The 27,043-nt window shown below is 41.1% G+C and overlaps 1 protein-coding gene across 2 annotated transcripts in view; it reads left to right on the forward strand.

The window, feature by feature from the left end:
* Positions 1-12,809: 12,809 nt before the first annotated feature.
* stum (stum, mechanosensory transduction mediator homolog) overlaps positions 12,810-27,043 on the forward strand; it is a 74,708-nt gene continuing 60,474 nt past the window's right edge. The window contains exon 1 of one of the 2 annotated variants that reach the window (XM_062972854.1): positions 12,810-13,293. In XM_062972854.1, the coding sequence (XP_062828924.1) occupies positions 13,095-13,293 (199 nt within the window). In that variant the 5' untranslated portion in view covers positions 12,810-13,094. The remainder of the gene's footprint in view (positions 13,294-27,043) is intronic. The other variant, XM_008125928.3, reaches the window with a different exon arrangement.

Raw genomic sequence — 27,043 nt, forward strand, 5'->3', positions numbered from 1 at the left:
TACATTACTGTACAGTTATTTTGACAACAGGCTGATGTCCTGAAAATAAAGTCAGAATGACAAGGCAATGAAACTGAGTAAAATTGAAAGGTGGAGGATGCCAGATAATTTGAACTAAAAAGTGAGGATAATATAAATATAGGACAACTAAACAGTGAGGATAATATAAATATAGGACAACGTTTTCCTAGGAAAGGTGTCAATGTATTTTAATCTTTTAATGTGGTAAGGTGTTAATTACACAAATGGTTGAATTGTTTTTTAAAAAATGTATTATGATGTATTCATATAATTTAATTAGCATTGTTTTATATGCATTGTTAGTCTCTATATCAGGAGAAAGGTGGGATAAAAATAAAGTAAGGAAGGAAATATACAAATAAATAGAATTTGGAGGGTAAAATTATGTTTAAATAGCAAATAGTGTCCCTCAAATGTTTCTGGAATATCAGAATTGCTATTTGAGGGCAAACAGCATTTGTGAGTGTTAGAGATGGTCAAGGTCCATCGGAATGGCCTCAGACTATGAGTTTTGGATGACGTGATGTTAATATTGAATGTAATGTTTTAAAATGTTAAAATGTATTAATTAATCAATCTATTTTAAGCTTTAAGTGTCGAGGCATTGAATAATTGCCATATGTAAGCCACCTTGAGTCCCCTTCAGGGTAGAGAAAGGCGAAGTAGAAATAGGGTAAATAAATAAATGAATAAGATCCAGGGGAAGGTAAACACGGACCAAAGAACACACCATCTCAATAAAATCCAAGTGTCAGGTGTAATTTAGTCATGTTTAACATCTGGTACGAGTTGCATGTATTTGTGTTAAGTTTCTGTTTTAAAATGATACATTTTTAGAACACATTTTAAACACACTTTTCAGAACCCCTACCCTTAGTTTCTACCCTGATCAACTATATTTGTTGCTCCTCATTGATACAGATAAATATCTCCATGCTCCCATGGCAATGACAATAATTAACTCAGTGCACTAACAGCAATCTGAAGTTATGGTAATTAGATCACTCATGTAAACAAAACCAGAAAAGTCCTAGCAATGGGATAACTCCATATTTATGTCAATGCAAATAAACTGGAATATGGGAAGCTATGGTGGAATATGTCAGCCCCCTCAGGGTTTGTCAGCAGACATACTATTTACTGGCTTAATAGCTCTCCTAATTTGTTTTGTATCTTGCTCTATTTTGGTCTCATCTCTAAACTATGTTGGGAATGCCTTGGAAAGAAGTCAAGAAATGTATGAGATGCATGATTTAGAAGGACTTTTGCCCTTTTTGCTGTTATTCTGAGATGAGTACCAACCCAGCCCTGCCCACTTTCCTGACGAAGAAGGATTACATGATGCATTTTCCTTTGAACATAAGGCCACTGGAGACTGATGGTATCCTTGTAATATCTGTTCATTTACAAATGCATAAACAGAGCAAAGTGAGTAAATCCTGGGAAAGTCCCATAATCTTGCTAGAGCATTCTGGGAGGTATAGTCCAACAATTATTTTCCCAAACCATTACATTAATTTGGAGGGGGAGGGGGGCAGAATTGACATGAATCCTGCCTTAGGTTCCCAAAGAAAACAACTGCACTCTGCCAATTACTATATTTTAGCCAGTTCCAATGCTAAACTAATTGCTGTCTCCTATCTATCCTAAATTCAAACTTCTGTGTTATCGGCCACCATATCCTTTTTCTTTTCTTTAAAAGAAACACTGGACAAACAGTTCTGAGAATTTGTAAACAATGGTCCACTCCATGGCTGCATTCATAACAATAAAATGTTTCATTGTATTATTCCAGAGCAGGGTTAGAAGAACGGGTGGTCTTCCTATTTGGGTTGGGCTGCAACTTCTATCAGCCCTAGATGACTAATGGTAAGGAATGATGGGTGCTGCAGTTTAAGAACATGTGTAAGGCCAAAGGTTACCCCATTCTTGCCCTGAAATTATCAAGAATTTTCTTTTTCCAATTCATACATGACAATTAGCTGTTTTTATTGACTTCATAGCATTTGTTCTCAGGAGTGCTCTTACCTTAAGATGCTCTTACCTTTAATAAATGCAATTTGTCTTCATGTGCATTTTGTTTGTACTTTAAGCACAAATCTGCATAGCAAACAGATGTGATTTCTTCTGGTGCTGTCCCCAAGGATGCAAAACTGCTATTTTTTTTTTAATGTAGAACACCATTCTACATTCCCTTACCATTTGCAAGACACTGGGGGCACTTCCAGACTTCATTTAAACTTGTGCTGAAGCAGGTTTAAGAAACCTGCTTAGGTGAGTGTTTAAGTCCCCACACCTCCCCCAAAACCCACACCGTGGGTATGTGTTTCATGTGGAGATGTGCCCTGGAATGTACCGGGAGGGCACCCAGACACCCAGAAGCCCCCCAAAATAAGCCCTTAAAATTGAAGCAACTTACTCGGCCACCATTAAAATACTTCTGGAGTCCTCCTGGCACGTAGAAATGATGTGTCAGGTGAGGGGGTGAGAAGCAATTTTTAAGATCTTGTTTTGGGAGAGGGGGTTGGTGCCCTCTTGGTTTTCTGAGCTCATGGAGCCCAAAAAATTCAAGACAGTTGTGTGGATTGGGCCCGGGGATGGTGTGAAACTGTCCCTGTGCCCAATCCACACTGGGCCCACATCTGGAAAGACGCAGATCTTATCAAAGACCTGGGTCTTACCAGGTATCAAATTAATTTGGGAGAAAGCAGGGTTTTCCTGCTTTGTCTCAAATTAATTTGGTTTTACCAGAAGTGTTGTTTGGATGCCTCCAGTAAAAGCATGAGAATTCGCATATTTTGGGCCCTGTTTGGATGGACCCTAAGAATCTCAGGCCATGCCTACATGTCCAAAATAATGTGGACTCACTGCTGAGTTGCTTCAGGGAATCCACACAACACATGGCTGGACTTACACCAGAATTGCTGCATCCTGCAGTTACTCTGCATCAGGGGAACACATGATATATTCCAGATCTTCTTGGAATCTCCAGAGTGACCTTGTACATTTGAAGGTGTGGAAAGCTGGACCCAGATCGACTACTGCTTTGCTGCCAGCAAACCGCTCTCTCTCAGGGACATACAAGTGATGGTACATTTGTAGTTGTCGTTCTGGTGCTGAGCCATGTTATCAGAAATGCAACATCACCAGAATGCCTCTGGGAGAGAACTGATGTGTTGTCAGACCAACTGGACCAATAGCCAAAGGAATGTTCCTGGGCCTGTATTGAAGCTGTTCTGGAGCCCTTTATACTGGATCTTATAAACAGGTGTAGACGCATCCTCAGATGGAATGCCTGCATTTGAGTTTCTTCTATGCTATGCTACCAAGGCAGCACATTGACCAAAGGAGTCACAGTTCAAACTGCATTGCCCAGAGCTTTCAGCTAATATTGATCAGCTGCTCTCAACTAATACAACTTCAATGTGGGATCACTAAATGGTTGAAGAGATATATCTTATCCTTCATGTGCTGACTTGCTCTGTGCCTTATTCTGGTGCCTCGTGCCCTTTTGTGATTGGCACATGGGAGAGGATGTATGTTTTATACCACAGTAGTGACCAAGGTATTGTTTTAGAATTAACAGTGTGGAATGTTTTATTTTGCCCACTTGCTGGTGCTTGCAGGGAGGTGGCAAATTACTTTCTCTAATCGTTATCACTGAAACATACTTAAATATGCACTTTGAAGAGCCCTTTATGTGTGCAGCATTGTTTATTCCCAAGTAAGTGTGCTTAGGATAGATTCTCATAATAGTTGTTAGTGCTTAGTCATTTAGTAGCTAACATTGAGGAGTAGTTTGGAAGTTGGACTGTGATTCTGAAGACTAGGGTTCGACTGCCCACTCAGCCATGGGAAACCACTGGGGAAGTTACACTTTCTCATCCCAGAGGAATGCAAAGGCAAACCCCATCTGAATAAATCTTGCAAAAGAAAACCCCATGGTAAAGCCATCTTAGGATTGGCATATGTTGAAAACAACTTGAAGTCACACATCAAACAACAACTAAGACTTCTGAATGATTCCAGGTGAAATTCAACTACATAGGAGCCTTAATGATCCAATTTTGCCCCATACCGAAATATTTATGGGGTTGACCCCTCCTGTTCTGGTCATCATATGGGACAGCTTCTTTTCATTTTGAATGAAAAGAAACAAAAAGCAACAATTGTAGTAACTTTAATAAACAGAGAAGTAGAGTATTAATTTTATAACAACGCTTACTTTCTAAGAATAACTTTACAAGTTGTGTTTGTAAGTGCTTTTTTTCTGAGATGACATGACATGAAAATAAGGAATAGAAAAAGTCAATCTTGTTCTATTACCGATATGGGTCCACAGTCAGCCCGCCACATTCATTGGATTAGAAACAAATCTGCAAGTGTAGAGAGATAATTATATTGTAGTAGTTTGGCTTTCATCTAAGAAAACAGTATCCACATCAGAGAAAGTATGCTAGAGCTGGGTTGTATACTGATTGACATATGAATTCTAATCAATTGGGGTACTCAAGTTTGTAAGTGCTGATTTTGCCCCCACAAAACATAAGATGATTTTGAGGATAGTTTATGGTACATAATTCAGCTGCAGGTCTATGAAATACACTAGTGACAAGGAAAGACAGATTGTCTAGACCGGGTGAATGGGCTCACAGATGTGCTCACATGTCTGTCTGCCAGGAGGCACATTCTTCACTGTCAGTAGGGATGGGAGACATGTAGGAACCAGAGATTTCTTCCTGATCCCCACTGCTTGGATAGTCTATGTTTCAGGACAGCATGTAAAGCCTCAATAAAAAATAAAATAATATGTGATGGCTTTAAATGTAAAAATTAATCTGAGAATAAACCGTCAGTCTTGAATGATTGTAAAATTCATGTCACAATTCTCTTTTGTATACAGAGACCAATTATGCCTCACATTTGTTCTGAGCTGCCTGTTCCACAGAGGAGGAAAACTCACCTCAAATCTGTGCTTTTGCCTATGATTAATGTGTGTAATATTTCCTCAATTTTTAGTACACCCATGTCTTCAGTGAATACCCCTGTCACCATTTCTAATAACAGATACCTTCATATTGTATTGATATTCTACTCAGCAGGCTGTGGAGTGAATTACAATTACCAGTCCTGTAAGCAGATTACAAATCTCATAGTACTAATAGGTTGTGCTCCTAACGTCCATAACTCAACAAGATTAAAGAAAGCAACAAATGCATATTTATTGAACTAAGGCATGTTTTCAAAGGTTTAAATCTATACATCAAGTTTCCTGTCCCCTAAAGCTGATTATGCACTTCAGTTTTCACATCCACATAAAATAATGTAATCACATAAATTACTTTGCTGTACTGCCATTTTCCTTCTTCCTCCCTCCTCCACCGGTTTTTCATTGCATAAAGGCTTTATAAAGAATGGATAAAATTATGTTACCATCACTTCCTGCAACTGTATATACCTTTATTTAAAATATTATAATGCATAATAATATTTCTCTTATCTATTCTAGTCTTTCTAACATGAGCATTGCTTGATCTCTGCTGAGAGCTCGGATTTTCAAGAACACATTCATCACCAAGTTCAAAATAACATCTACACTTGCTTGGGATTTGCACTTCTCTCGGAGTTGTACTACTGTTGATTTTCCTTTTCTGATCACTGAAGTCTGATGGCACAGTCTCTAGAGTATTAACAAGGCACGTTCAAGCAACAATGTGAACAAACTAGGAAATTCTATGCCTATCTGAAAGTGTCACTGCTGTCTATATTAAAGATCTGCATCAAATGCACTTTTGAGTTCATAACCTACTTCAGTGCTTTGGGAAATGATCCATTTTAATTTCTGACCCCATCATGTGGAAGTTTGCCTCTGTTTCTGCACACTTCAAAGACAAACTCCAATGGAGTCCATCAAATGATGCCAGACTGCTTTAGGTGGTTACTCTTGGGACCCTGTCTCCGCAGGATGTAAAAATAGGAAGATTTCAAAGATGGGCAGAAATTGACTCCATTTGTTTCCCTACACATAGAAATAAACAGGTATTTTTCCTTGTGATATAAAGTGGTGGATTTGTCCATCTACTTTGTGACGTTTCAGTGTGGGTGTTCAAATAGACGGTCTGCTAATACTTTTTCTGTTTCCATTAGTAGTTTAAAGACAGTGTTTTAAAGAAGTGTTTTTAAAAGTGTATCTGTCTCCTTAAATGAAGGGTCCTCAGGGGAATGACCCCATGGAAAGTGATGTCTCCGAAAAGATGCCTGTTTTAAAAGGCGTGCTAGTATCCGTGAAATGGCTGAGCAAGAAAGGGGAGAAGGTGATCCTCTATGATGGGATTGGGTAAATTCCCTGTTTTCTTTGAAGATGGATCTCCATGAAATGCCCCACAAAGAAGACAATTCCACCTGCTTTTCTCCTCTTTGTGAGATGGAGTCCTCAGACAAATTCAGTAACAATTCACTTTGATTTAGGTCCAGAGCCACAAGTCAAATTTCAAAACTCTCAGTGATTAACAACTCTCCTTGCCTTTGATTGGAAATCCTAAAGTGGCTATTAAAATGTTCTACTTTTTCAGAACTGAATGAAAATTTCCAGCACAGCAATCCCTTGAGAAGGATTTATGCCTAAAAATTGCAAACAAAGAGGTGCAGAGTTTTCCTTTGCTATATGCATTTACAATTTAGCCTTGAGGAACTGACAGTAACTAGTTTCTTCTTAGGACGGAATCAAAGCTGTCAAGAAGAAGTTAAAGGATAGTTCAAAAACACCTTTTCGGGGCTGAGGGGGAAGAGAGAGAAGGATGGTAAAAAACAAGGTTCTTTTCCCCCAGGGACATATGGATCACTGCTCTTAAAACAACAACCAGCATGGATATGACCTTAAGTAACAAGCCTAAAATATTTCACAATAGATGCATCGTCTTATATAGAAGGATAGTCCTAACATTTCATGGTGAGAAAGTGGTTAATCTCTTCCCCTACCTGATTTGTTGTTAGAAAAGTACATGAAAATAACACACATCTAGCAGTTGTCCCCAGCAGCAGTTCTCAAACTGTGCTCCGCAAAGCCCCTCTACTCCCCCCTGCCTAGGGAGTATGTGGCCTGTTTGGCTTTCCGCTGCCGTTATGGTCTGCAAGGCCTCCCTGCCACCGCTTTGATTGTGCCTTTCTTGCATGGCAGAAACAGGTTGGATAATATAAAAATATAAAATAATAGGTAGTCCCTGGAGTTGCTATTATTATTAATAATAATAATAATAATAATAATAATAATAATAATAATATTGCAAAGTGCTTTGATTGTGCTTTTCTTGCAAGGCAGAAGCAGGTTGGACTGGATTGTCCCTGAGTTGTTGTTGTTGTTGCTGCTGTTGCTGCTGCTACTACTACTACTACTACTACTACTACTGTTGGTTGTTGCTGCTGCTGCAAAGGCTGGAAGGCCATCTGTTGGGGGTGCCTTATGCTTTCCCTGCAAGGCAGAAGGAAGTTGGACTGGATGGCTCTGGGTTGCTATTATTATTATTATTATTATTATTATTATTATTATTATTATTATTATTATTTCAAAGACTGCCACTGACCCAGCCCATCTGCCAAGCTTTAAAATGCAGTGTGGCCCCTGTGCCCAAAAGTTGATTGTGCCTCCACAATAAACTTTTCCTTCAAAAAGGGTTCTGCGGCTTTAAAAGTTTGAGAACCGCTGGTCCCCAGGATGAAAAGATTCAAAATTTCAGAATGGTAGGTACTAAGGCTAGTGAGTTATGGTGCTTGAAAACCTGCTTAAGACTTCCCAGACTGATTGAAAGTTTCCAGATGTTGTTCTTTTTTCTAAACTGGGTTAAAATAGACCAATCGGTGGAGCTGATATGAAATGTTTCTGATCTTACTGAGAGCAGCCAGTCATGCCATGCATCACTGCTTCCCCCTTCATCCCTATTTGACCATTTAAACAGAAAAATATGGGAGGGAGCTTCTGAACTTAGTACTGACCCTTTTCTCTATGAAAGTGTGTGTTTCTGTGCCTCGTGCTAATCTTCACAAGTCTATAAAAGGTTTGGAGAAGATGCTACACATGTTCAACTATGTGTGCACGGGTCTGCTTCTTTGAAATAATGCACAACAGGTTTCCAGGTTTTCTAGTTGAATAAAAAGGGCCCTTCAGATGGCCACTTGATTGAATGTAGGATCTTTGTTGTTGTGTCTCTTCAAGTGGTTTACAACTTATGGTGACCCTAAGATGAAATATTTTTTCAAGGAGATTGCCATTGCCTTCCTCTGAGCCTGAGAAAGGGACTTCCCATGACTAAGCTAGGATTTGAAACCTGGTTTCCCAGAATCCTGGCCCAAAACTCAAAACACGATATCATACTGGCTATATTATCAGCTCTTCTCCAACAACCATATTTGGGCATGGTGGAAGTGCATATGATTTCTAGGATCAGTATATGACATTTTGCTGCCTGAGATTAAGTGCAGGGTGACAATTCAATATGTAGCAGCTGACTAAATGAACGGTGGACTCTTGCTTCAACAGTGCCAATGGAGCACATAGTCCATTGCACCTGAAGACTGCAAAGACATATGTGGCATACATATCTCTAGGCTCAAACACTTCATTTCCAGGCCATATCCCCTCCGCCCCCCGACAAAGTGTTCCTGACTACTCATCCTCCCTGTCTTATCTCATTCTACCTAAAGGGGGATAATTTGATTTTATGCTAAAAATAAATACCGTGATCTGCACCTACAAGTGTCAGTGTCAGTTTAGGGCTGGGGTAGGAATCCGTTAACCACCCACCCAATTTAGAAACTTCCCATTGCAAATCTTTTTATCTATTTTTTTTTAAAGACAGGGAAGAATCACACCTACAGATACTTCCAAGGAGAACAGGTTTCCTACAAACCAAGACATGCCCCAAATCTTTTTTTAAAGGTCCCAAACCATGGCTCTAGGCACTTCTAGTTTTGCCAAAAAAGGTATTAGTACAGCCCACGGTGATGTAGTCACTTACCTGTATCTATTTTATCGGCAAGCAAAAAGCCTAACAAATTTACTTCTCCCAGTAACTGTCCTCCTTCCCTGTCTGTGAATCTTAATTTATTTTAAGTTGATTTATTTGGAGTTGTTTTATACAAATCTAAGTAAAAGTAGAAACGAGGCTGGCATACCTTTTTTTGATGCTAATGAGGGGAGGGAGTATCAACTTATCAAGTGGGTTACTTGATCCAAGCTAAATGTCTGCAGAATCATTACTAATCATTACTAGAAACAACAACTACCATGTCAGACTACACAGAGAAGCCACTGAAATCCACGAGCATGTGGATAATTTCAACAGAAAGGAGGATACCATGAAAAATGAACAAAATCTGTCTACCAGTATTTAAAAAAATTCTAAAATCAGGATAGTAAATAAAGAACAGCACTCTGAAAACAGGGGAATTCCAGGCATGAAATAATCAGGGTGAGCTAACACCTCCCAACATAGGATTCCTCCAGGCAGGAAGCAGCCAGGCTCTGAAGCTGCAAGGCTTTTCAATACTAATCAAGGTGAATCATTGCAACATTCACACTTGCCTCCAACAGACAAGAGTTCTTTCTCCCACCCTGGACCTTCCACAGATGTATAAACCCCACTTGCCTACTTTCCAACAGACCTCAACAACCTCTGAGGATGCCTGCCATAGATGCGGGTGAAACGTCAGGAGATAATCCTTCTGGAATATGGCCATACAGCCCAGAAAACTCACAGCAACCCAGTGATTCCGGCCATGAAAGCACTGGGCATTACTAGAAATTGTTTCTGTTCTGCATGTATGTCATTTGCTTTTGGTGAACCCATGGTTGGCAGCGGGTTCCTGTAGCACATACCTGTGCTGTAGCGATAAAACAGAAACAGTGAACTCATCACATATGATGGTATGTATCTTGAGCACATATTTCCTGTGCTCAATATGAGATTTACATGGGAAATCCACTTGTGTAATAATTTGTTATTAGAGCCTTTGTGGGTGGATAACATGCAACGGAATGAGTGGCTGTGTGGGAGTCAACCAAGAAAAATGATATGCAAAAGTGTGGGTGGGCCAAGACTAGCAGGAATTGTGTTTTAAATGTGCCAGCAAAAGCGTACATACTACACTAGAGCAAATAGTGTTTTTAGGAACACTTCTTGCCAACACTGTTAAATCCTTCTGCAAATCATACTGTAACTTCAATTTCTCTTTTCTAATCCAATGCTGTTTAATTTGTTAGCATTTACAGGCTTCAAGGTGCAGGGTGTGCAATTATTATCCAAACAGACATTGACCTTTCTGCAAAAGAAAAAGGAAACATTTGTGTCTTCAAGCAGACAGGTTCTTTTTTTAAACAGTCAAAGTGATACAAGCAAAGCTAAATATATATAAACATTGAATCCTGATTGGGAGTTTTACAAAGGGCATAACTACACTGACCACGTAACACAGAAAGGCTGTGGATTAACTCTCTGGCAGCCAAAGGCCATACAGAACTGATCTGGGGTAAAGTGAGGCAAGGCCACCTTGACCCATGTTAACCAGAGTTGATGGATAGTCCAAGTTCAGAAAGAGAATTCAGAGTATTGCCCTACTTTGGGCTGGTGTAAACAGTTGTGCCATTTCTGAGAACTGGCCACAACCCTTTTCACTGCCATCCCGTGTTTCCTAGGCTTGGCCAGTCCCCAAGTTATGAATACAATTTTAAGTGTAACTCAAGCCAAATATATATATATATTTCCTTACTTTGGATAGCACAGGGAAGGGTTAAGCACCCCTTTGGTGTTTGTTTTGCTATCTGTGCCTCTATTCAGAACATTTCACCTCACTTTCTGTCCCTTTGATAATTGGATTTTGAAAAATGTGGCTCATTGTAGAAACAAGGATTGGTGAGAAAGCTTCAGTGGAGACACCTTTTCCCCATGATAACTCTTCCAGGAGTGAATTTCCCATCTCAGGGGTAGATGTCTCTTGCTTTCAGTTGTTTGTAAGCAGGATGTTTGAAACTCGGGAACTGTCTATAAGCTGCGGGTTCGTTTTGTGTAGAGCTGAAGCATCTTCTGCAGTTTTCTGCAAACAGCAAATTGTTGGCAACAGGTTTGTGTTAATGGCTGGTGTTCACGACTCTCTTATTGCCGTGAATTTTTGTGTGTGACTCCACCATTGAGCTAAGGGGTCAGGAGCCCCAGTTTAAGATGCAGAGGTGTCGAAAGCGACAATTTGCGGTGGTGGCTGGCATGCAATCCACAGCTCCTCCTCTCTGAACCCTCCTCCCAGCTTCCATCTACCCTGTTGCTTTCTTACCCTTCCCTTTTTGTTTTGTGTGTTGTTGAGGGCTTTCATGGCCGGAATCACAAACTTATTGTGAGTTTTCTGGGCTGTATGGCCATGTTCCAGAAGCATTCTCTCCTGACATTTCCCCCTCATCTATGGCATGCATTCTCAGAGGTTGTGAAGTTTGTTGGAAACTAGGCAAGAGGGGTTTATCTATCTCTGGAATGTCCAGGGTGGGAGAAAGAACTCTTGTCTGTTGGAGGCAAGTGTGAATGTTGCAATGAATCATCTTGATTGGCATTGAAAAGCCTTGCAGCTTCGAAGCCTGGCTGCTTCCTGCCTGGGAGGAATCTTTTGTTGGGAGGTGTTAGCTGGTCCTGATTGTTTCATGCCTGGAATTCCCCTGTTTTCCGAGTGTTGTTCTTTATTTACTGTTTTTTTTTAAAATAATAATAATACTGGTACCCAGATTTCGTTCATTTTCATGATTTCCTCCTTCCTGTTGAAATTGTCCACATGCTTGTGGATGTCAATGGTTTCTCTGCGTAGTTCGACATGGTCGTTGTTAGAGTGGTCCAGCATTTCTGTGTTCTCAAATAATATGCTGTGTCCAGGTTGATTCATCAAGTGCTCTGCTACGGCTGACCGGCCTACCGGCTGTTAGGAATTGTGGGAGTTGGAGTCCAAAACACCTGGAGGGCCGAAGTTTGCCCGTGCCTGGGTTAGAGGCTCCCTCTTGTCCTTTGCTGATAGTAGTAGCAGCTTTCTTTTTTTGGTCTTGGAACAATTTTTCTCCATAGAGATGTTCAATGTGTCGGGATCACAGGGTTGTTGTATGTATTCCGGGCTGCAGGCCTGTAGCCAGGGGTGGGGGTGGGGGGTTAGGGGTTCAACCCCCCCCCTCGAAATTTTTCAGATTTAAAAAAAGACCCTGGTTTACTCATGAATTTTAACTGGTTAACTAAATCCCTATGCTAAGTCTATGAGACGCAAAAAATTACGAGTCCCTCCAGGCAGTATCTCAAGCAGATATTGACAGGCCTATAGGGGGGGGGGGGAGGGTATGTTGGGGTTCAACACCCCCCCCTCCCCGAAATTTTCAAAAACCCCCCTGAATTTTTTTTCTGGCTACGGCCCTGCCGGGCTGTATGTCCATGTTCCAGAAGTATTCTCTCCTGACGTTTCGCCCAAATCTATGGCAGGCATCCTCTGAGGTTATACCTCGCAACCTCTGAGGATGCCATAGATGTGGGCAAAACGTCAGGAGAGAATACTTCTGGAACATGGCCATACAGCCCGGAATACATACAAAAACTTTCTTTTTGTTTTGTTTGACCAGGGAGGGGAAACTTGAGTCGCGGTGAAATCTCCCAAGGGGAGGAAGGAGGCGGCGGAGAGGAGGCTCCTGGGCTGACATTCCCGGGGAAGGAAGGAAGGAAGGGAGGGAGGGAGGGAGGGAGGGAGGGAGGGAGGGAGGGGGCGAGGCGGGTCTGGACCCCCAAGGCTTCGGGCGCCTGCGTAGTCGGGGGCGCGGGAGAGAGAGAGAGAGAAGAGAGCGAGCCCGAGGGAAGGAAGGAGGGAGAGAGAGAGAGAGAGAGGAGCTGGGTGCCGCCTCGCCTCAAGGCGGAGGAAGACGCGGGGCTCCAACTCCGAAGGCGAGAGAGAGGAGGGAGGGGAGTGCGATAGGGGAGAGAAGGGAGAGCAAGAGAGCGGGAGAGCAAGGCTAGGCTCGGGAAAGGGGAAAGGGACGATCGCGGAGCCCCTGGCGCTCTCCCTGCCGGGCCATGGAGTCTGCCGCCAAGGAGGGCGAGCGGGGCCCGGGGGCGCCGGGGGATTCGGGCCGGGCGCCCACCTCGGGCTCGGGGGGCGGCGTGGTGGTGCAGGTGCGCGAGAAGAAGGGCCCCCTCCGCGCCGCCATCCCCTACATGCCCTTCCCGGTGGCCGTCATCTGCCTCTTCCTCAACACCTTCGTGCCCGGATTAGGTAAGTGGGGGCCTTCAAGCCCTCCAGACCCCGTCGCGGGCCCCAAAGGCGGGCGGGGTGGGGACGGGGCCAGGGCGACGCCTCGAGTCCGGGGCAGATCGTGCGTGGGGCGTGGGCTGCACCTCCGCCCAGGAAGGAGTGCCCCTTGGACTGCCCTGAAGTTTGCATCCACTTCACAGACGACACCAAATTGGGAGGCAGATAGCCAGTATCCCAGGACACCAAATTAAGAAGAAAGAGAGCCAGTATCCCAGAAAGCAGAGCAGAATCCAAAACGATCTTCACAGATTGGAGAGATGACTGGCCGAAACGAACCAAATGAACTTCCAACAGGGACAAATGCAAGATACTCCACTTAGGCAGAATATTAATTTTTTATGTGTCAGGAGCGACTTGAGAAACTGCAAGTCGCTTCTGGTGTTTTCATCACACTACAGCTTGGTTTCACCTTAAATCCACTTCAAGGAGGGGCCTTTAAACAGCTCAGCCAGACAAGCTCTGGACCTCACCAAACTACAAATCCCAGAATTCTGCAGGAGGCAGAAACCAGATTTAAAGTGGATTTATGCTCTAGTGTGATGAAGCAGAGAGAATGGCCGTCTGAAAGGATGTTGCCTAGGCACCTGCCCGGATGTTTGATTTTTTTGTGTTAAACCCTTTTGCCAGCAGGACTGCTGACTTGAAGGTTGCCGGTTGGAATCCAATCCGCAGAGAGTTCCCTCTGTCAGCTCCAGCTCCATGCAGGGACATGAGAGAAGCCTTCCACGAGGATGGTAAAAACATCAAAAAAAATCCAGGCGTCCCCTGGGCAATGTCCTTGCAAACGGCCAATTCTCTCACACCAGAAGCAACTTGCAGTTTCTCAAGTTGCTCCTGGCACAGAAAAAAAGACATTCTGTGGGAGGTTTCAGTCATGTTCCCGCATGGGGAGCTGGAGCTGACAGACAGGAGCTCACCTGCTCTCCCCAGAGTTCAATTGCCGACCTGTTGGTCAGCAGTCTTGCCGTCTGGATAACAGTGCCTGTGAAAAATATCTTGGGACCTCATCACACTAGAACAGGTATGGGCAAACTACCAGCTGTTAGGAATTGTGGGAGTTGAAGTCCAAGACACCTGGAGGGCCAAGTTTGCCCATGCCTGCTCTAGTGTGATTTTGGGAACAAATTAAACATGAACCAACAATGTGATGCGGCAGCTAAAAAAAAAAAAAGGGATTTTGGTCTGCATAAATAGGAATATCATGTCTAGATCCAGGGAAGTCATGCGACACCTCTATTCTACTTTTTTCTCCTGCCCTGGAGATTATGATGCGGAACAATGGCTTCAAAATACACCTGAACATTAGGAAGAACTTCCTCACTGTGAGAGCTGTTCAGCAGTGGAACTCTCTGGTGGTGTGGTGGAGGCTCTTCTTTGGAAGCTTTTAAGCAGGATGGCCATCTGTCAGGGGTGCTTTGAACGTGATTTTCCTGCTTCTTGACGGGGTTGGACTGGATGGCCCATGAGGTCTTTTCCAACTCTATGATTCTGTGATTCTATGAAGTATCCTGGGGGTGATAACTTTTCAAGGTCTGGAACCTTCTCAACCCAAGAGTAGCAGTGCCTCGCCAAGCTCCACACCCTAGGCTTCCACAGTGCTACAGTGATAGCAGTATCAAACTGCCTTCATTCCACCGTGGAGATGCACCCGCAGAAGGCAAGCAAGCAGTCAGGAACTTGAGGTTTGCCCACAAACCGGGAGGCAGTGGATTTGGTCTGGAGCAAACTAACGGTTCCTTCTTGATGCTGATGCTCCACCCGTTGTCTTCGCTGCTTAACCTCCTCCACTGTCACTTTCCCCCCTCACCCTTCTTTCACAGAGTTGAGGAAAGTTTCTTTTTCGGAATGCATCTTCCAGAATTCTATAGATGGGAGAAGGGGAATTGCCTTCTGAAATAACTTTGAAGCTTTTTTTGTTCATACACAAGCTTAGGTAACCAGGCGATGCCCGGGTTAGGAATTTTATAATGACAAATATTTCATATTGTGTTGTAGTAGGCTTTCATGGCTAGAATCACTAAGTTGCTGTGAGTTTTCCGGGCTGTATAGCCATGTTCCAGAAGCATTCTCTCCTGACATTTCACCCACATCTATGGCAGGCATCTTCAGAGGTTGTGAGATGCATCCCCTTCCCAGGAGGAACTCTGGATGCATCTATAGATACTGTCAAATTAATGCAGTTGGACACCACTTTAAGAGCCATGGCTCAATGGTATGGCATCCTGGAAGTTGTATTTTGGTGAGGCACCATCTCTCTTTGTCAGAGAAGGCTGAGGTCTTTGTAAAATGACAACTCATAGGATTCCATAACATTGAGCCATGGCAATGAAAGTGGTGTCAAACTGCATTAATTCACCAGTATGGATGCATTTACTGTTGTGTTGAACCAACCAGCTAGTCTAATACCCTAATCTTCCCCAATCATATCCAATACTCCTAGGATGTCAGTGAAAAATGCCTAAAGTCAATAACATTTCTTGCTCTTTGCAGTTGGGAGGGGTATATACTGTCTCAGAACATAGGAGGTACAGTTCTCTTTAGATCATATAGCTAATCTACCTTGTTTTTGCGGCATCATTTTCTACCAGTTGACTAATTTGAACAATCATGAAGAAGGGCTTTGTTTTGTATTTCCGAATCTACTGGCAGGATTTCTTTTAGTACGTACCATGAATTTTATCTAATCCATATTGGTAATTTTGGGTATTAGCTCTGTTTGTTTCAGCTGTCAGAGTTGAGACCAGATGATCCTTTTGGGATCTTCGAACTCAGTGATTCTGTCATGTTAAAAGATTAATGAATAAATGGTGTATTTTCATACCATTCTCTTTTGTTCCTGTGGAGGCATTTATGTATTTGTTGGAGAAGTGCAAACAACTTTTGTTTCAATTTTGGAATTGTAGTGGTGGCTGACACTTAATACCCAACACCCTTGCCCTTCAGATATTTTATGCACCCCTTACGACAGAATTTAGACTATTTGCTTTAGACTATTTGCTCTCCCTTTCTTCATTGTTTGATGAAATCTTATGAAAGAAGGCATTGCTATTTCACCGATACCTGCAAAGATTGAATGAGAAGTGAAAGCAAGCAGGGAAGGTATTACAGTACTACTTCAAGAAAGGAAGCAGCTTAGTCTTATGTAGGAAGGAAGCAATTGATTTGTTCTGTATAGCTGAAGAGAGGCTAAAAACAAAGGGAAAAAAGAGAGAAATCACCTTTGAGAATATCCTAGATAAGGTTCCCATTGGAAGATTAATGTTCCCTTTTTGCTACACAAGTGGAGCAAATTTTGTTGACATGAAGATGTGGTGAGAGTTGATACTCATTAAGTTGCAGTTCTTGCATTTTCCATCTTTTGTGCAGCTGTTGTTTCAACAGTGGCAACCAGACAACAGGAATCACTGTTTTTTCCTCCTTCAAGCATCTTTTCTTTACATAGTTTAATATTGTGTAGAACTCTTTTTGAGAACAAGGTAAGTGGTCGTCCAATTAGACTGCATTCTGTGTGACACTGTCAAAAGGACATGCTTTCTCTTTGGTATACTTCCTTTGGTGTTGCACCCATATAAACGGCTTTTTTGCTGGAGGAAACTACTGTGCAAAAGAATGATGGTCTCTTGAAATGCTGTTAGATTTTTCAGGCTTAACACCAACTGAGAAGTCAAATAATTTCCTCCTTGGTTACTCTCCAGAGGTTTGAATGCAGAAGTTGGGGGGGGGGGGGGACACCATGCCAGAACTCTTTCCAGGTGTGTTCTGTGGAAATAATATCTGTAACCATTTTCAGATAGATAGCCATGTTAGGAGAGCCAGTGTGATGTAGTGACTACATGACAATATTGCACTGTGATTACAGTGCCAGGCTAAGAATGTAGAATTTTACATGCTTCACATGCTTGAGCATGGTACTACAACTCTGGAGACCAGGATTTGATTCCCCACTCAGACATGGAAATCCATTGGTTTGATCGTGGGTGAGTTACAGACTTTTAGCCCTAGAAAATCCCACAATTGCTTCAACATAAATTGAAAACAGCATAAAAACACACAACACCTACAAAACCATGTTAGGATGTAGGAACTAAAACAAGAAAGAGGTGTAGGGCACCTCAAAGGTTGAAACAAATACAGTGTAGGATCGACTTTCAAAAACATGAAAGTGGGTGCCATAATACAAGTGCCTCTCCAGCTGTTGTTGAACTGCTAGCTCCAGAAGCCCTAGATCAAGCATGGGCAAATTTCATCCCTCCAGGTGTTTTGGACTTCAATTCCTAACAGCCTACCAGCTTTTGGGAATTGTGGGAATTGAAGTCCAAAACACCTGGAGGGGGAAAGTTTGCCCATGCCTGCCCTAGATTGTAGGGGGAATGCTTAGGGTGGTGAATAAAAACATGAAAAACATCAAAATGACCCAAGTGTGGGATTCTAAGCCACCTTGGGTCCCCATGGGGAGAAAGGCAGGGTATAAATAAAGTTAACAATAACAACAATAATAACAGGACAATAATAATACAATACTAGGACGCGGAACAATGGCTTCAAACTACAGAAAAGGAGATTCCACCTGAACATCAGGAAGAACTTCCTCACTGTGAGGGCTGTTTGGCAGTGGAACTCTCTCCCCCGGACTGTGGTGGAGGCTCCTTCTTTGGAGGCTTTTAAGCAGAGGCTGGATGGCCATCTGTCGGGGGTGCTTTGAATGCGATTTCCTGCTTCTTGGCAGGGGGTTGGACTGGATAGCCTATGAGGTCTCTTCCAACTCTATTATTCTATGATTCTATGAATAAGAGGGCCACCTCATCCCAACTATAATACATTTCTTGGTCTCTAAAGCAGAGCTTTCCAAACATTTCATGTTGGTGACACATTTTTTTAGACATACATCATTTCGCAACACAGTAATTCAATTTTACTAGAAAACCGAAGATTAAACCAACCTCTTATAAGATATACAGACACATACATAAATTATAATAACAAAATGTATGGAGATGCAACATATCTCATGAAAACCTTTCATTTATATTTTAAAATATATATGATTTGTAATATAATAACATACATTTCCATTTTTTGTCATTTCTAAGTAACAATATGTAAATACAGTATGTGCAAAAATTAAAACAGATATATAATACTAATAAATTATTACTTACCACTTTCTTGATGTGTGAGGTTGGTGAGATGAACACAGATTTTGAATATTTGGTGGAATATTAGATAAAAACTCTCACATATTGTCATCAAGCATTTTTAAATTTTCACAGTTCAGTGATATTGCCTATTTCACTGAGAGATTTCTCCTTACATTCACACAGCACATCTACACACGGCAGTTGATACATTAACATGTCACAACAGTTTGGAAAGCTCTGCTCTAAAGTAATTTCTCCATCTGGCTCCCAAACATTGCTAGTGTGTACCATAATAATTAGTTCTTTAATATGCCTGTCAATAGAAACACTTACCCGAATCTTAGCTTTTCTCTCTCATTGAGTCCTTGTACTCTTAATTGTAGTCCAGGTATTTTCACTCTTCATTTTATCCATTCATTGATTTTTTTTTTCTATGTTATCTTTTTCTGAAGGAAGTGAGGGTGGCTTAGAAGGTGTCCTATGTTTCACTGAATACTTAAAATAACTCAATGAGATGTCTTAGGCTGAGATAAATTCATTGGCTCACTGGTTTATTGGCTTGAAAAATTGAATTTAAATTTATACATTCTTAGCCTGGCACTATAATCACAGTGCAATATTGTTATAATCACTTGACTCTTGGCCTGAAGTCACCCTATGTGCAAATTTGATGTTGCACCAACCATTGGAAAGCTAACCTATTTTGTTTTATTGGTATTAAATAGACTCATAGTGCTAGAGAGTCATCTGACTTAAAATAACAATAATAACTTTATTCTTGTATCCTGCCACCATCTTCCCGAAGGGACTCGGGACGGCTTACATCCATCACAAAGTACCTAAAAACATAAAACAAAAAGTACATCTAAAATAAAAAGCACAAATTGAATAAAACAAAAAAGCATATAAAACCATGACTTAAAACTCAGTTTAAAACGGCAATACATCAATCAATAACAACTAGCTGTGGTAAATGTAGCCAGGCTGTAATACTAGGGCAAGGGAAAGGGATAAGTGCAAACTACAGCCATGGGACAATGGCATAGGATGAAGTACAAGGCTCCATAAAAATTATGTTGGGCAACTGGGGTCTAGGCGGTCTCAAAAACTTGTTTAACTGGGGCCTAGTCATTCTCAAAAGCTTATTTGAACAGCCAGGTCTTCAGGTCCCTACGGAAAGAGGGCAGTGTGAAGGCTTGTGTAATCTCCCTGGAGAGGGCGTTCCGGGGCAGAGGGACCACCACCGAGAAGGCTCTTTCCCTCGTTCCCGTTGATGGTACTTGAGATGGAGGTGGGACCAAGAGGAGGGCCTCCCCGGCCAATCTCGGAGTCCACGCAGGTTCATGGGGGAAATGTGGTTGCATAGGTAGGCAGGACTTGAACCATATAGGGCTTTATAGGTGATAACCTGTACAGTAGAGTCTCACTTATCCAACACTCTCTTATCCAATGTTCTGGCTTATCCAACTCATTTCAATATATTGTGATATTTTGGTGCTAAATTTGTAAATACAGTAATTACTGCATAGCATTACTGCATATTGAACTACTTTTTCTGTCAAATTTGTTGTATAACATGATGTTTTGGTGCTTAATTTGTAAAATCATAACCTAATTTGATGTTTAATAGGCTTTTCCTTAATCCCTCCTTATTATCCAACATATTCGCTTATCCAACATTCTGCTAGCCCGTTTATGTTGGATAAGTGAGACTCTACTGTACTTTGAAATGGGACTGGAAACTTATCGGCAGCCAGTGGAGCTGCTTTAGTAGGGGCGTTCATATAGTTCACACAGACATACACAATGTTTTGTGCTTTCTGAACTAGTCCACTTCACTGTCAAACGGTTGTTGTCATTAGGAAATTCTACTTCATGTTAAGTTAGAAACTCCTTTTAATTTGAATCTACTGATTGAGTCTCAAAAGTGAAGGAGAAAGAGAAAAGCTTGCTTCATTTCACGTGAAAGCCCTTCAAATATTTGAATGAGAGTGTATTATATTACCTTTTGGTCCTCTCTTCTTCAGGCTAAGTATGCTCAAGTCCTGCAACTGTTCTTCACAGATTTTGATTTCCAGACTCTTGGTCATCTCTTCCATCTGCCTTTGCACAAGTTCTTGTTAACATGCTTTTAAAACCATGGCATAGGGAACTGGGCACAATATTCCAGGTGAAATCTGACCAAAGTAAAATATTTCACTTTCTTTGCACGCTATGTTTTTATTAATGTGGATTTCCTGAAGACAGGTTTCATTTTCAGAACTGACTATAAGCCATTGGCTTGCTTTATCTGAAATGGAGAAATGTTTCATTCATACAGTTGTTACAGTCTTAAATGAGTGTGTCTTTATTAATTGTAATATTCACGAGTGTCTTTGTAAGAGAACATGGCTTGTCTCTTCTTCGTGCCCTTCTGTGTCAACCAAATCATATGAATGGCTCTTTGGATGTACTTCCTACAGAATTAATTGAAGTTCACCTATCTGAAACTGGGCATATTAATTCCCTATGTTTTAATGATAAAAACACAGATAGTAGTTTTTCAGAGAAGTAATAGCAGAATGGCAAAATAAGTGCAGTTTGAAGAAGGGGGACTAGTGTGGATCATTTGGATTATTCTATCTTGATAGATTCTATTCGTCTAAATTCATATTTTATATGAGAGTGGGAAGTCTGAATAAGAATTAATTTTACACAATTCTTTTATTTTTGTTGTAGAATTAATGACTGGAAGGGAAGGATAATAAGGGAATGAATTTGTGTTAGTTTGCTTAATATTATGCTTTACAATACTATTAGATTTTTTAAAAGGGATATAATAGGACTGTTATCTTAATACATTCTCTTCTTTTCGTTGATTTGTTTCTTGTTTGCTCTGTAGTTTATTTTAATCCTCTTATGAAATGAAGCATCATTGTCATTTTTTATGTTTACAAATAAATAGATTGACTCAACAGTCTTTGCATGTTTTCTCTCACTTTGTCATTCTTTGAACTTTCTTCCCATTTCATTTTTCTAGTCTTGGGAAAAAACGCAGTGTAATGTCATTTTAGTGACATCGGAATTTTCTGCCTGTTGGAGTAGAAACACATTTACCCTCCCTATGCTGAAACAGGAACAAATATCATGTACTGTACTTCACTAGATGTCTTTCACTTGTTTTTAAAGGGAATTATGGAAATGCCACACTTTGAGTACTTAAAGCTTTTGGGGAAATATATCAAGCTTTTTTTCCTTTATGCAACATCCACACTGTGGAAAAACAGCAAATTGAAACATTTGTTGCAAAAAGGATTATGTAGCGCCTTTGAGATGGAGAGACAGAAGTTGGTAGCATAAACTTATGCAGAGTAAGTCTACTTCATCAGATGCATGGAGTGAAGTGCCTAGGAACAGACCTTTATAGCTATGAATGAGCAGGTGGTATGTATGAATAGCAGTACGGAAGTAAAAGTTGTAAGTATAGTGATGGGGTGACAAGTTCAGTGTTAAGATGGATGAGACAAGAGCATGAGGAAAGCCAAGGTGCCATATCTAGTCAGATCTTAGAAGCTAAGCAAGGTCAGCTCTGGTTAGTACTTGGAAGGGAGACTAACAAGGAATACAAGGTTCTGTAGGCTGTATTTCAGAGGAATGGTCTGGCAAGATCACATGAGTATCACTTGTCTAAGAAAGCTATGCAAATCATATGGTCATCTGGTGAAATTACAGTATTTGCATAAGCATTGGGTTGACATTAGTTTGCACTTTCCATTCTTCTTTAAATATGTACACCTTATTTTTTATAGACTCCAATCTCTGTCAATTAAATATTGAATCAGTATTGAGATATTTAGCATTGTACAGCTGCATAACTGCTGATGCAGGAAGGGGGCTATGAAAATGCTTAAGACAACACAACCTGTAACCATTAGAGACGCAATGAGCCAAATGCTTTACCAATTACTAGTGTAGATCTTTGGATCAATAGAACTTGTTTGCATTGACCTGTCATTGGTGTGAGGGTGGCTCAGCCTGTGGTGACTAAAAATTGAAAATTATCAAGACCATATTTCTCACCTGCTTTTACTAGACCCAACATATGATCTGACTGTATGCAATGTGACTGTTCATGTATGGCTAAAGCAATTTCACTAGTGAAAAAAACAGCAGTGAAACAAACTTGGATTTAGAACAATAGAATCATAGAATAATAGAATCATAGAGTTGGAAGAGACCTCATTTACAACAATACAATTTTATTCCCATGCTTGCTTTCCAGATCTTGGTTTTAAGAACCTACAAATCCTTTGTTTAGATACTTGCTTTCAATCCGAACAGGATTTTGGGCTTGCTGTAATAAAAGATTATGGATTTCAGCACATAGCCTGTCAAGGTAAATGTGCATGTAAAACATTGAGTTGTATTTCTCTGTCACTATAATTGGTAAAAAGAAACACCAGTGATACAGCACTAATTTGCAACTAGTAACAAAATCATTCAAACAAAATAATAACATATAATAGCATACATACATTTAAAAAGCATGTGGTCCAACCTTTTAAAATCCATAGACATCAAGTAAGGTACTCTCATCATTGTATCTTTGTTTTGTCAGTGAAGTCAAACAAAAGCAGTCAAGTATGGTTTATTTATTTACACAACAATATGCAACCTGTGTGTTGATTATGAAAAATGTTTGGTAATGTGTGGTTTGGGCAGAGTAGGATTACAAGAAAAATGATGAGTGATGGGAGGTGGTTGCTAATACCGTGGTTGTGTCATCTGAATGAGCCATTAGTTTGTTACTACATTTATTTTAATGAGACTTTTAAAGTATTTTCTTTTATTTTTTGGCAAACTTTAAATCCCCCTTTTTCTAAGACAATGGACATGTCTTTGCACCTTAAAAGAAGAGAATCCTAACACAGAAGAGACGTACAGGATATCAACATGGTCTTTGTTAAGCATTCATTATCGCCTTTTGAACTCAACTTTATCTTCCTCCTTTTACTGTTTTTGTGTCTCTATGTGATAGTGCAACTTTATCCTCCATCCTCTTACATTTTTTTAATGTGTCTGCATGTAATGGTGTAAGAGCAAATGCATGTGCTCTCTTAACAAATGTCATGCATTGACCACATATGGCATCTGTTGTCTTACATAATATCTGTATAAATAAAAGGAATTAAATTTCTCAGGATTTTTTCTAGAACAATAATATATGGCAGAGTCAGTTCTGGATGATTTCCTTAGTGTTTGCTGAGCAAACAGATTGGCTCACATATCAGTGAGCTCGTGGCAGAGGTGATCTTTCTTGTGAATTTCTTGTGCCTTTTAGAATCATCACTGCCAGTAACTCTTTGAATCATTATGTGCACACACATGAAGTCTGAATCCCCACAAGATATATGTGTATTTTAGACTAATATGTACTCCCAAACTCTTCTTGCTGGGAAACTTTCCAGTCCTCAGTTTCTTCTCAGTTCCTTTCTTTGATCTTGACTATTGAGTTGACATTTTCAATAAATATCAACCACAACCCCAGGATCTCTTTTTTGTTAAGGTTACAATCCACAACAGTGGAAAAAACGGAGTGGTCTTCACTCAAACCATCCTTTGTAGTCTTAAACCAAGGACTCTGCCCATGTGTTAGGCATGCTTGGGTCAAATGAAGAATGAAAACAGATGGTTCTTCTGTTCTACCATGCAGCTTGAGGCCAGGTTAGAAAAATGTTGTTTGCCTGTTTGGCATGTTTCTATCTCTCTTGTGTTATGCTCACTGCAATAGCCCATACCCTCTGTTGTTTGCAGAAGATGAGGGCTGAGATTGGAGAACTTGGCTCTCGCCCCATAGCTGACAGACCTTTCAGATCTGCTCTGTGCCAGTCAGTGTGGGAAGCAGCTTTGGCTCTCGAGAGTGGTTCTGAGTCAATGTGCATTAATACACACACAGTGCCTTCTTTTCTCTCTCACACTCTTAGCATATTAGAAACTGAACTCATTAGTAGTAAAACTGAACGGTTGGAGTTTCAGGTCAGATTAAAAAAAAACCCGTCAGCATGCAGTACATATTTAAAATTGCTGCCACAAATAGTTTTTTGAAATTGTATCAGAAGTGACTTGAGAACATACTGCAAGTCACTTCTGGTGTGAGAGAATTGGCTGTCTACAGAGACGTTGCCCAGGGGACGCCCAGATGTGTTACCATCCTACTGGGAGGCTTCTCTCATGTCCCCTCAAGCTAGAACTGACAGACTAAAGCTCACCCTGTCTGGAAGATTCGAACCGGCAACTTTCAGGCCAGCAGTTCAGCCAGAATAAAGGTTTAACCCACTGTACCACTGCTGCTCCCATTTGTCCTATTTAAAGCTTTTCAATGGTCAGCAATAAATAGTGATGGCTGACCATTTGAACAGCTTCAATTGGGACAAATTCATGGAGGATGAAGCTACTGGTTCGGATGGATATTGAAACCCTCCAGTACCAGAGGCTGTATGCCTGCTTAATCAATTATTGGAGAGTACATAAGCTGAACAGTGCTGCTTTCACTCAGTGTCTTGGCTTCGTCCACCTCATTCCTAGGCTGCGTCTATGCCAACTCTGCTGCCTTCCACTCTGCTGCCACTTTCACTTCTCAGCCGATTACTCTCCTTGCCCTGATTTGACACTGATTGTAGGGTTTTTGTGTCATTATGGCTTTCCCATGGTGGGGGGATTATTAAGGAGGGCTCAGTGGCAAGTCTCCACCCCCAAAGGGCTTTCCTTCTGACTTTCCCTCCGCACGTGCCCACTGTCCAAGGTTTCCTCCTTGGCAGCCTTATTTCTGGGGGGGGGGGGGGGGAGGAAATAGCACAGCAAAGCCAAGTTTGGGCAGTTGAGAAATGAAAGTGGCAGCAGATTGGGGAGATGGGGAGGAAAGAGGTGGACTGTGGTGAAGGCAGTCTGAAAGCAAGGCTGAAATGGGTGAAAGGGAGGTATCAGCCAAAGTATGTGCTGGGAAAGGAGATGACAAGAAGAAAGGTGACTGACTGCTACGCTAGGGGGTATTTTTGCAGCAGTGTTCCCATCCTAAGAGGTGGAGACAATGGAAGTGTAGCAGAGATTTTTGCAGCAGCAAACTTTGCATACATGTTTGGTGAGCCTTAAAAGAGTTGAAGCTTTTCCGTTCTTGCAGTGTCCTTGTGCCCCTAATCCCCATGCAAGGTGAAGGCTGACTGTATTACAGTTACTGTAGTGGTATAACAGAGATGGGACTCACATTAAAGTTAGTTAAAGCACTCAGAAATTTTTATTAGCAGGAATGGTATGATCATCTGTCCTGCTCACTTCAAAGGATCAGTCTGAACGCAGATCAGAGATAGCTGCTCTCAAATCCAATCTTTATTGAAGAATACATGACTTTGGAAAAGTCAAGAATGACCTAATGTTTACATACAATCATTTTTATCACCTTTGATACTACGTAACACCACACGTAAATATCATCATCAATCCCCACCCCCAATATCACATTACTACCATTTTCACACACTAGACCAATTATAATTGTTTATATTTTCAACCCCAAGTTCCCAGGCATATTCTATCTTCTTCTGCCAGGTGCTTCTAGGGTTGTTTATGTTATGACTCCCAGTTCAGGGCTTGGTAATTCAGCCCTGTAACTGGGTTCCATGACATGGTGCCCTCCTTTTCTTCGTCCTCCTCTTCGGTTCTTCTTTCATCACAAATCTGAAACAAACCAAACAATAATTCTATGTGTCCATTTTGTCCAAAGTACCCCTATACTTTTTCAGTAAGCTTCGATGGAATACGGGGTGTATTTTCCCCAAGCTTTTTGGCAACGCCAACTGGAAAGTCACCTAGTTGATAACACTCTGTATTCTGAACGGTCCAATATATTTAGGGCCCAATTTTTTTGAAGGTAGCCCCAATTTGATGTTTTGGGTACTTAACCATACTAGATCTCCTTTCTCCAATTTATCGCCTTCCACCCTTTTTCTGTCTGCGAATGTTTTATACTTTTTGTGTGCTTCCTTTAAGGATGCAGTCACTTGACCCCAGCATTCTAGCATTTGATTTTTCCATTTCCCTGCCCCTGTTTCCTCATTCTCTGTCCATTTTGGCAACTGGGGCAGAGGTTGTATTTCATACCCGTAAACTATTTCAAAGGGAGTTTTATTTGTTGCTGAATGTATAGTCGAATTAAAAGCTAGTTCTGCAAAAGCCAACCACTTAGACCAGTCATTTTGTCTTATATTAGAATACATTCGAAGGAACTGCCCAAGTGTCTGCTGAGTACGTTCCACTGCTCCGTTTGTCATGGGGTGAAAAGCAGAACTTAGACTCCTTTCTGCTCCCAGCATTTCCAAAAATTTTTCCCAAAATTTTGCTGTGAATTGAACTCCTCTGTCACTGACCACCCTACTGGGACATCCATGAAGTTTGTAAATATGATTTATGTATAATTCAGCTAGTTTCTCTGCCGATGGTAATTTCGTCAGTGGTATAAAGTGGGCCTGTTTAGAAAATAAATCTAATACTGTCCAAATATAACGATGTCCTTTGCTGACCGGCAGTTCCCCTACAAAGTC

The sequence above is a fragment of the Anolis carolinensis genome, chromosome 1, assembly GCF_035594765.1.
Source record: "Anolis carolinensis isolate JA03-04 chromosome 1, rAnoCar3.1.pri, whole genome shotgun sequence".
Taxonomy (NCBI): domain Eukaryota; kingdom Metazoa; phylum Chordata; class Lepidosauria; order Squamata; family Dactyloidae; genus Anolis; species Anolis carolinensis.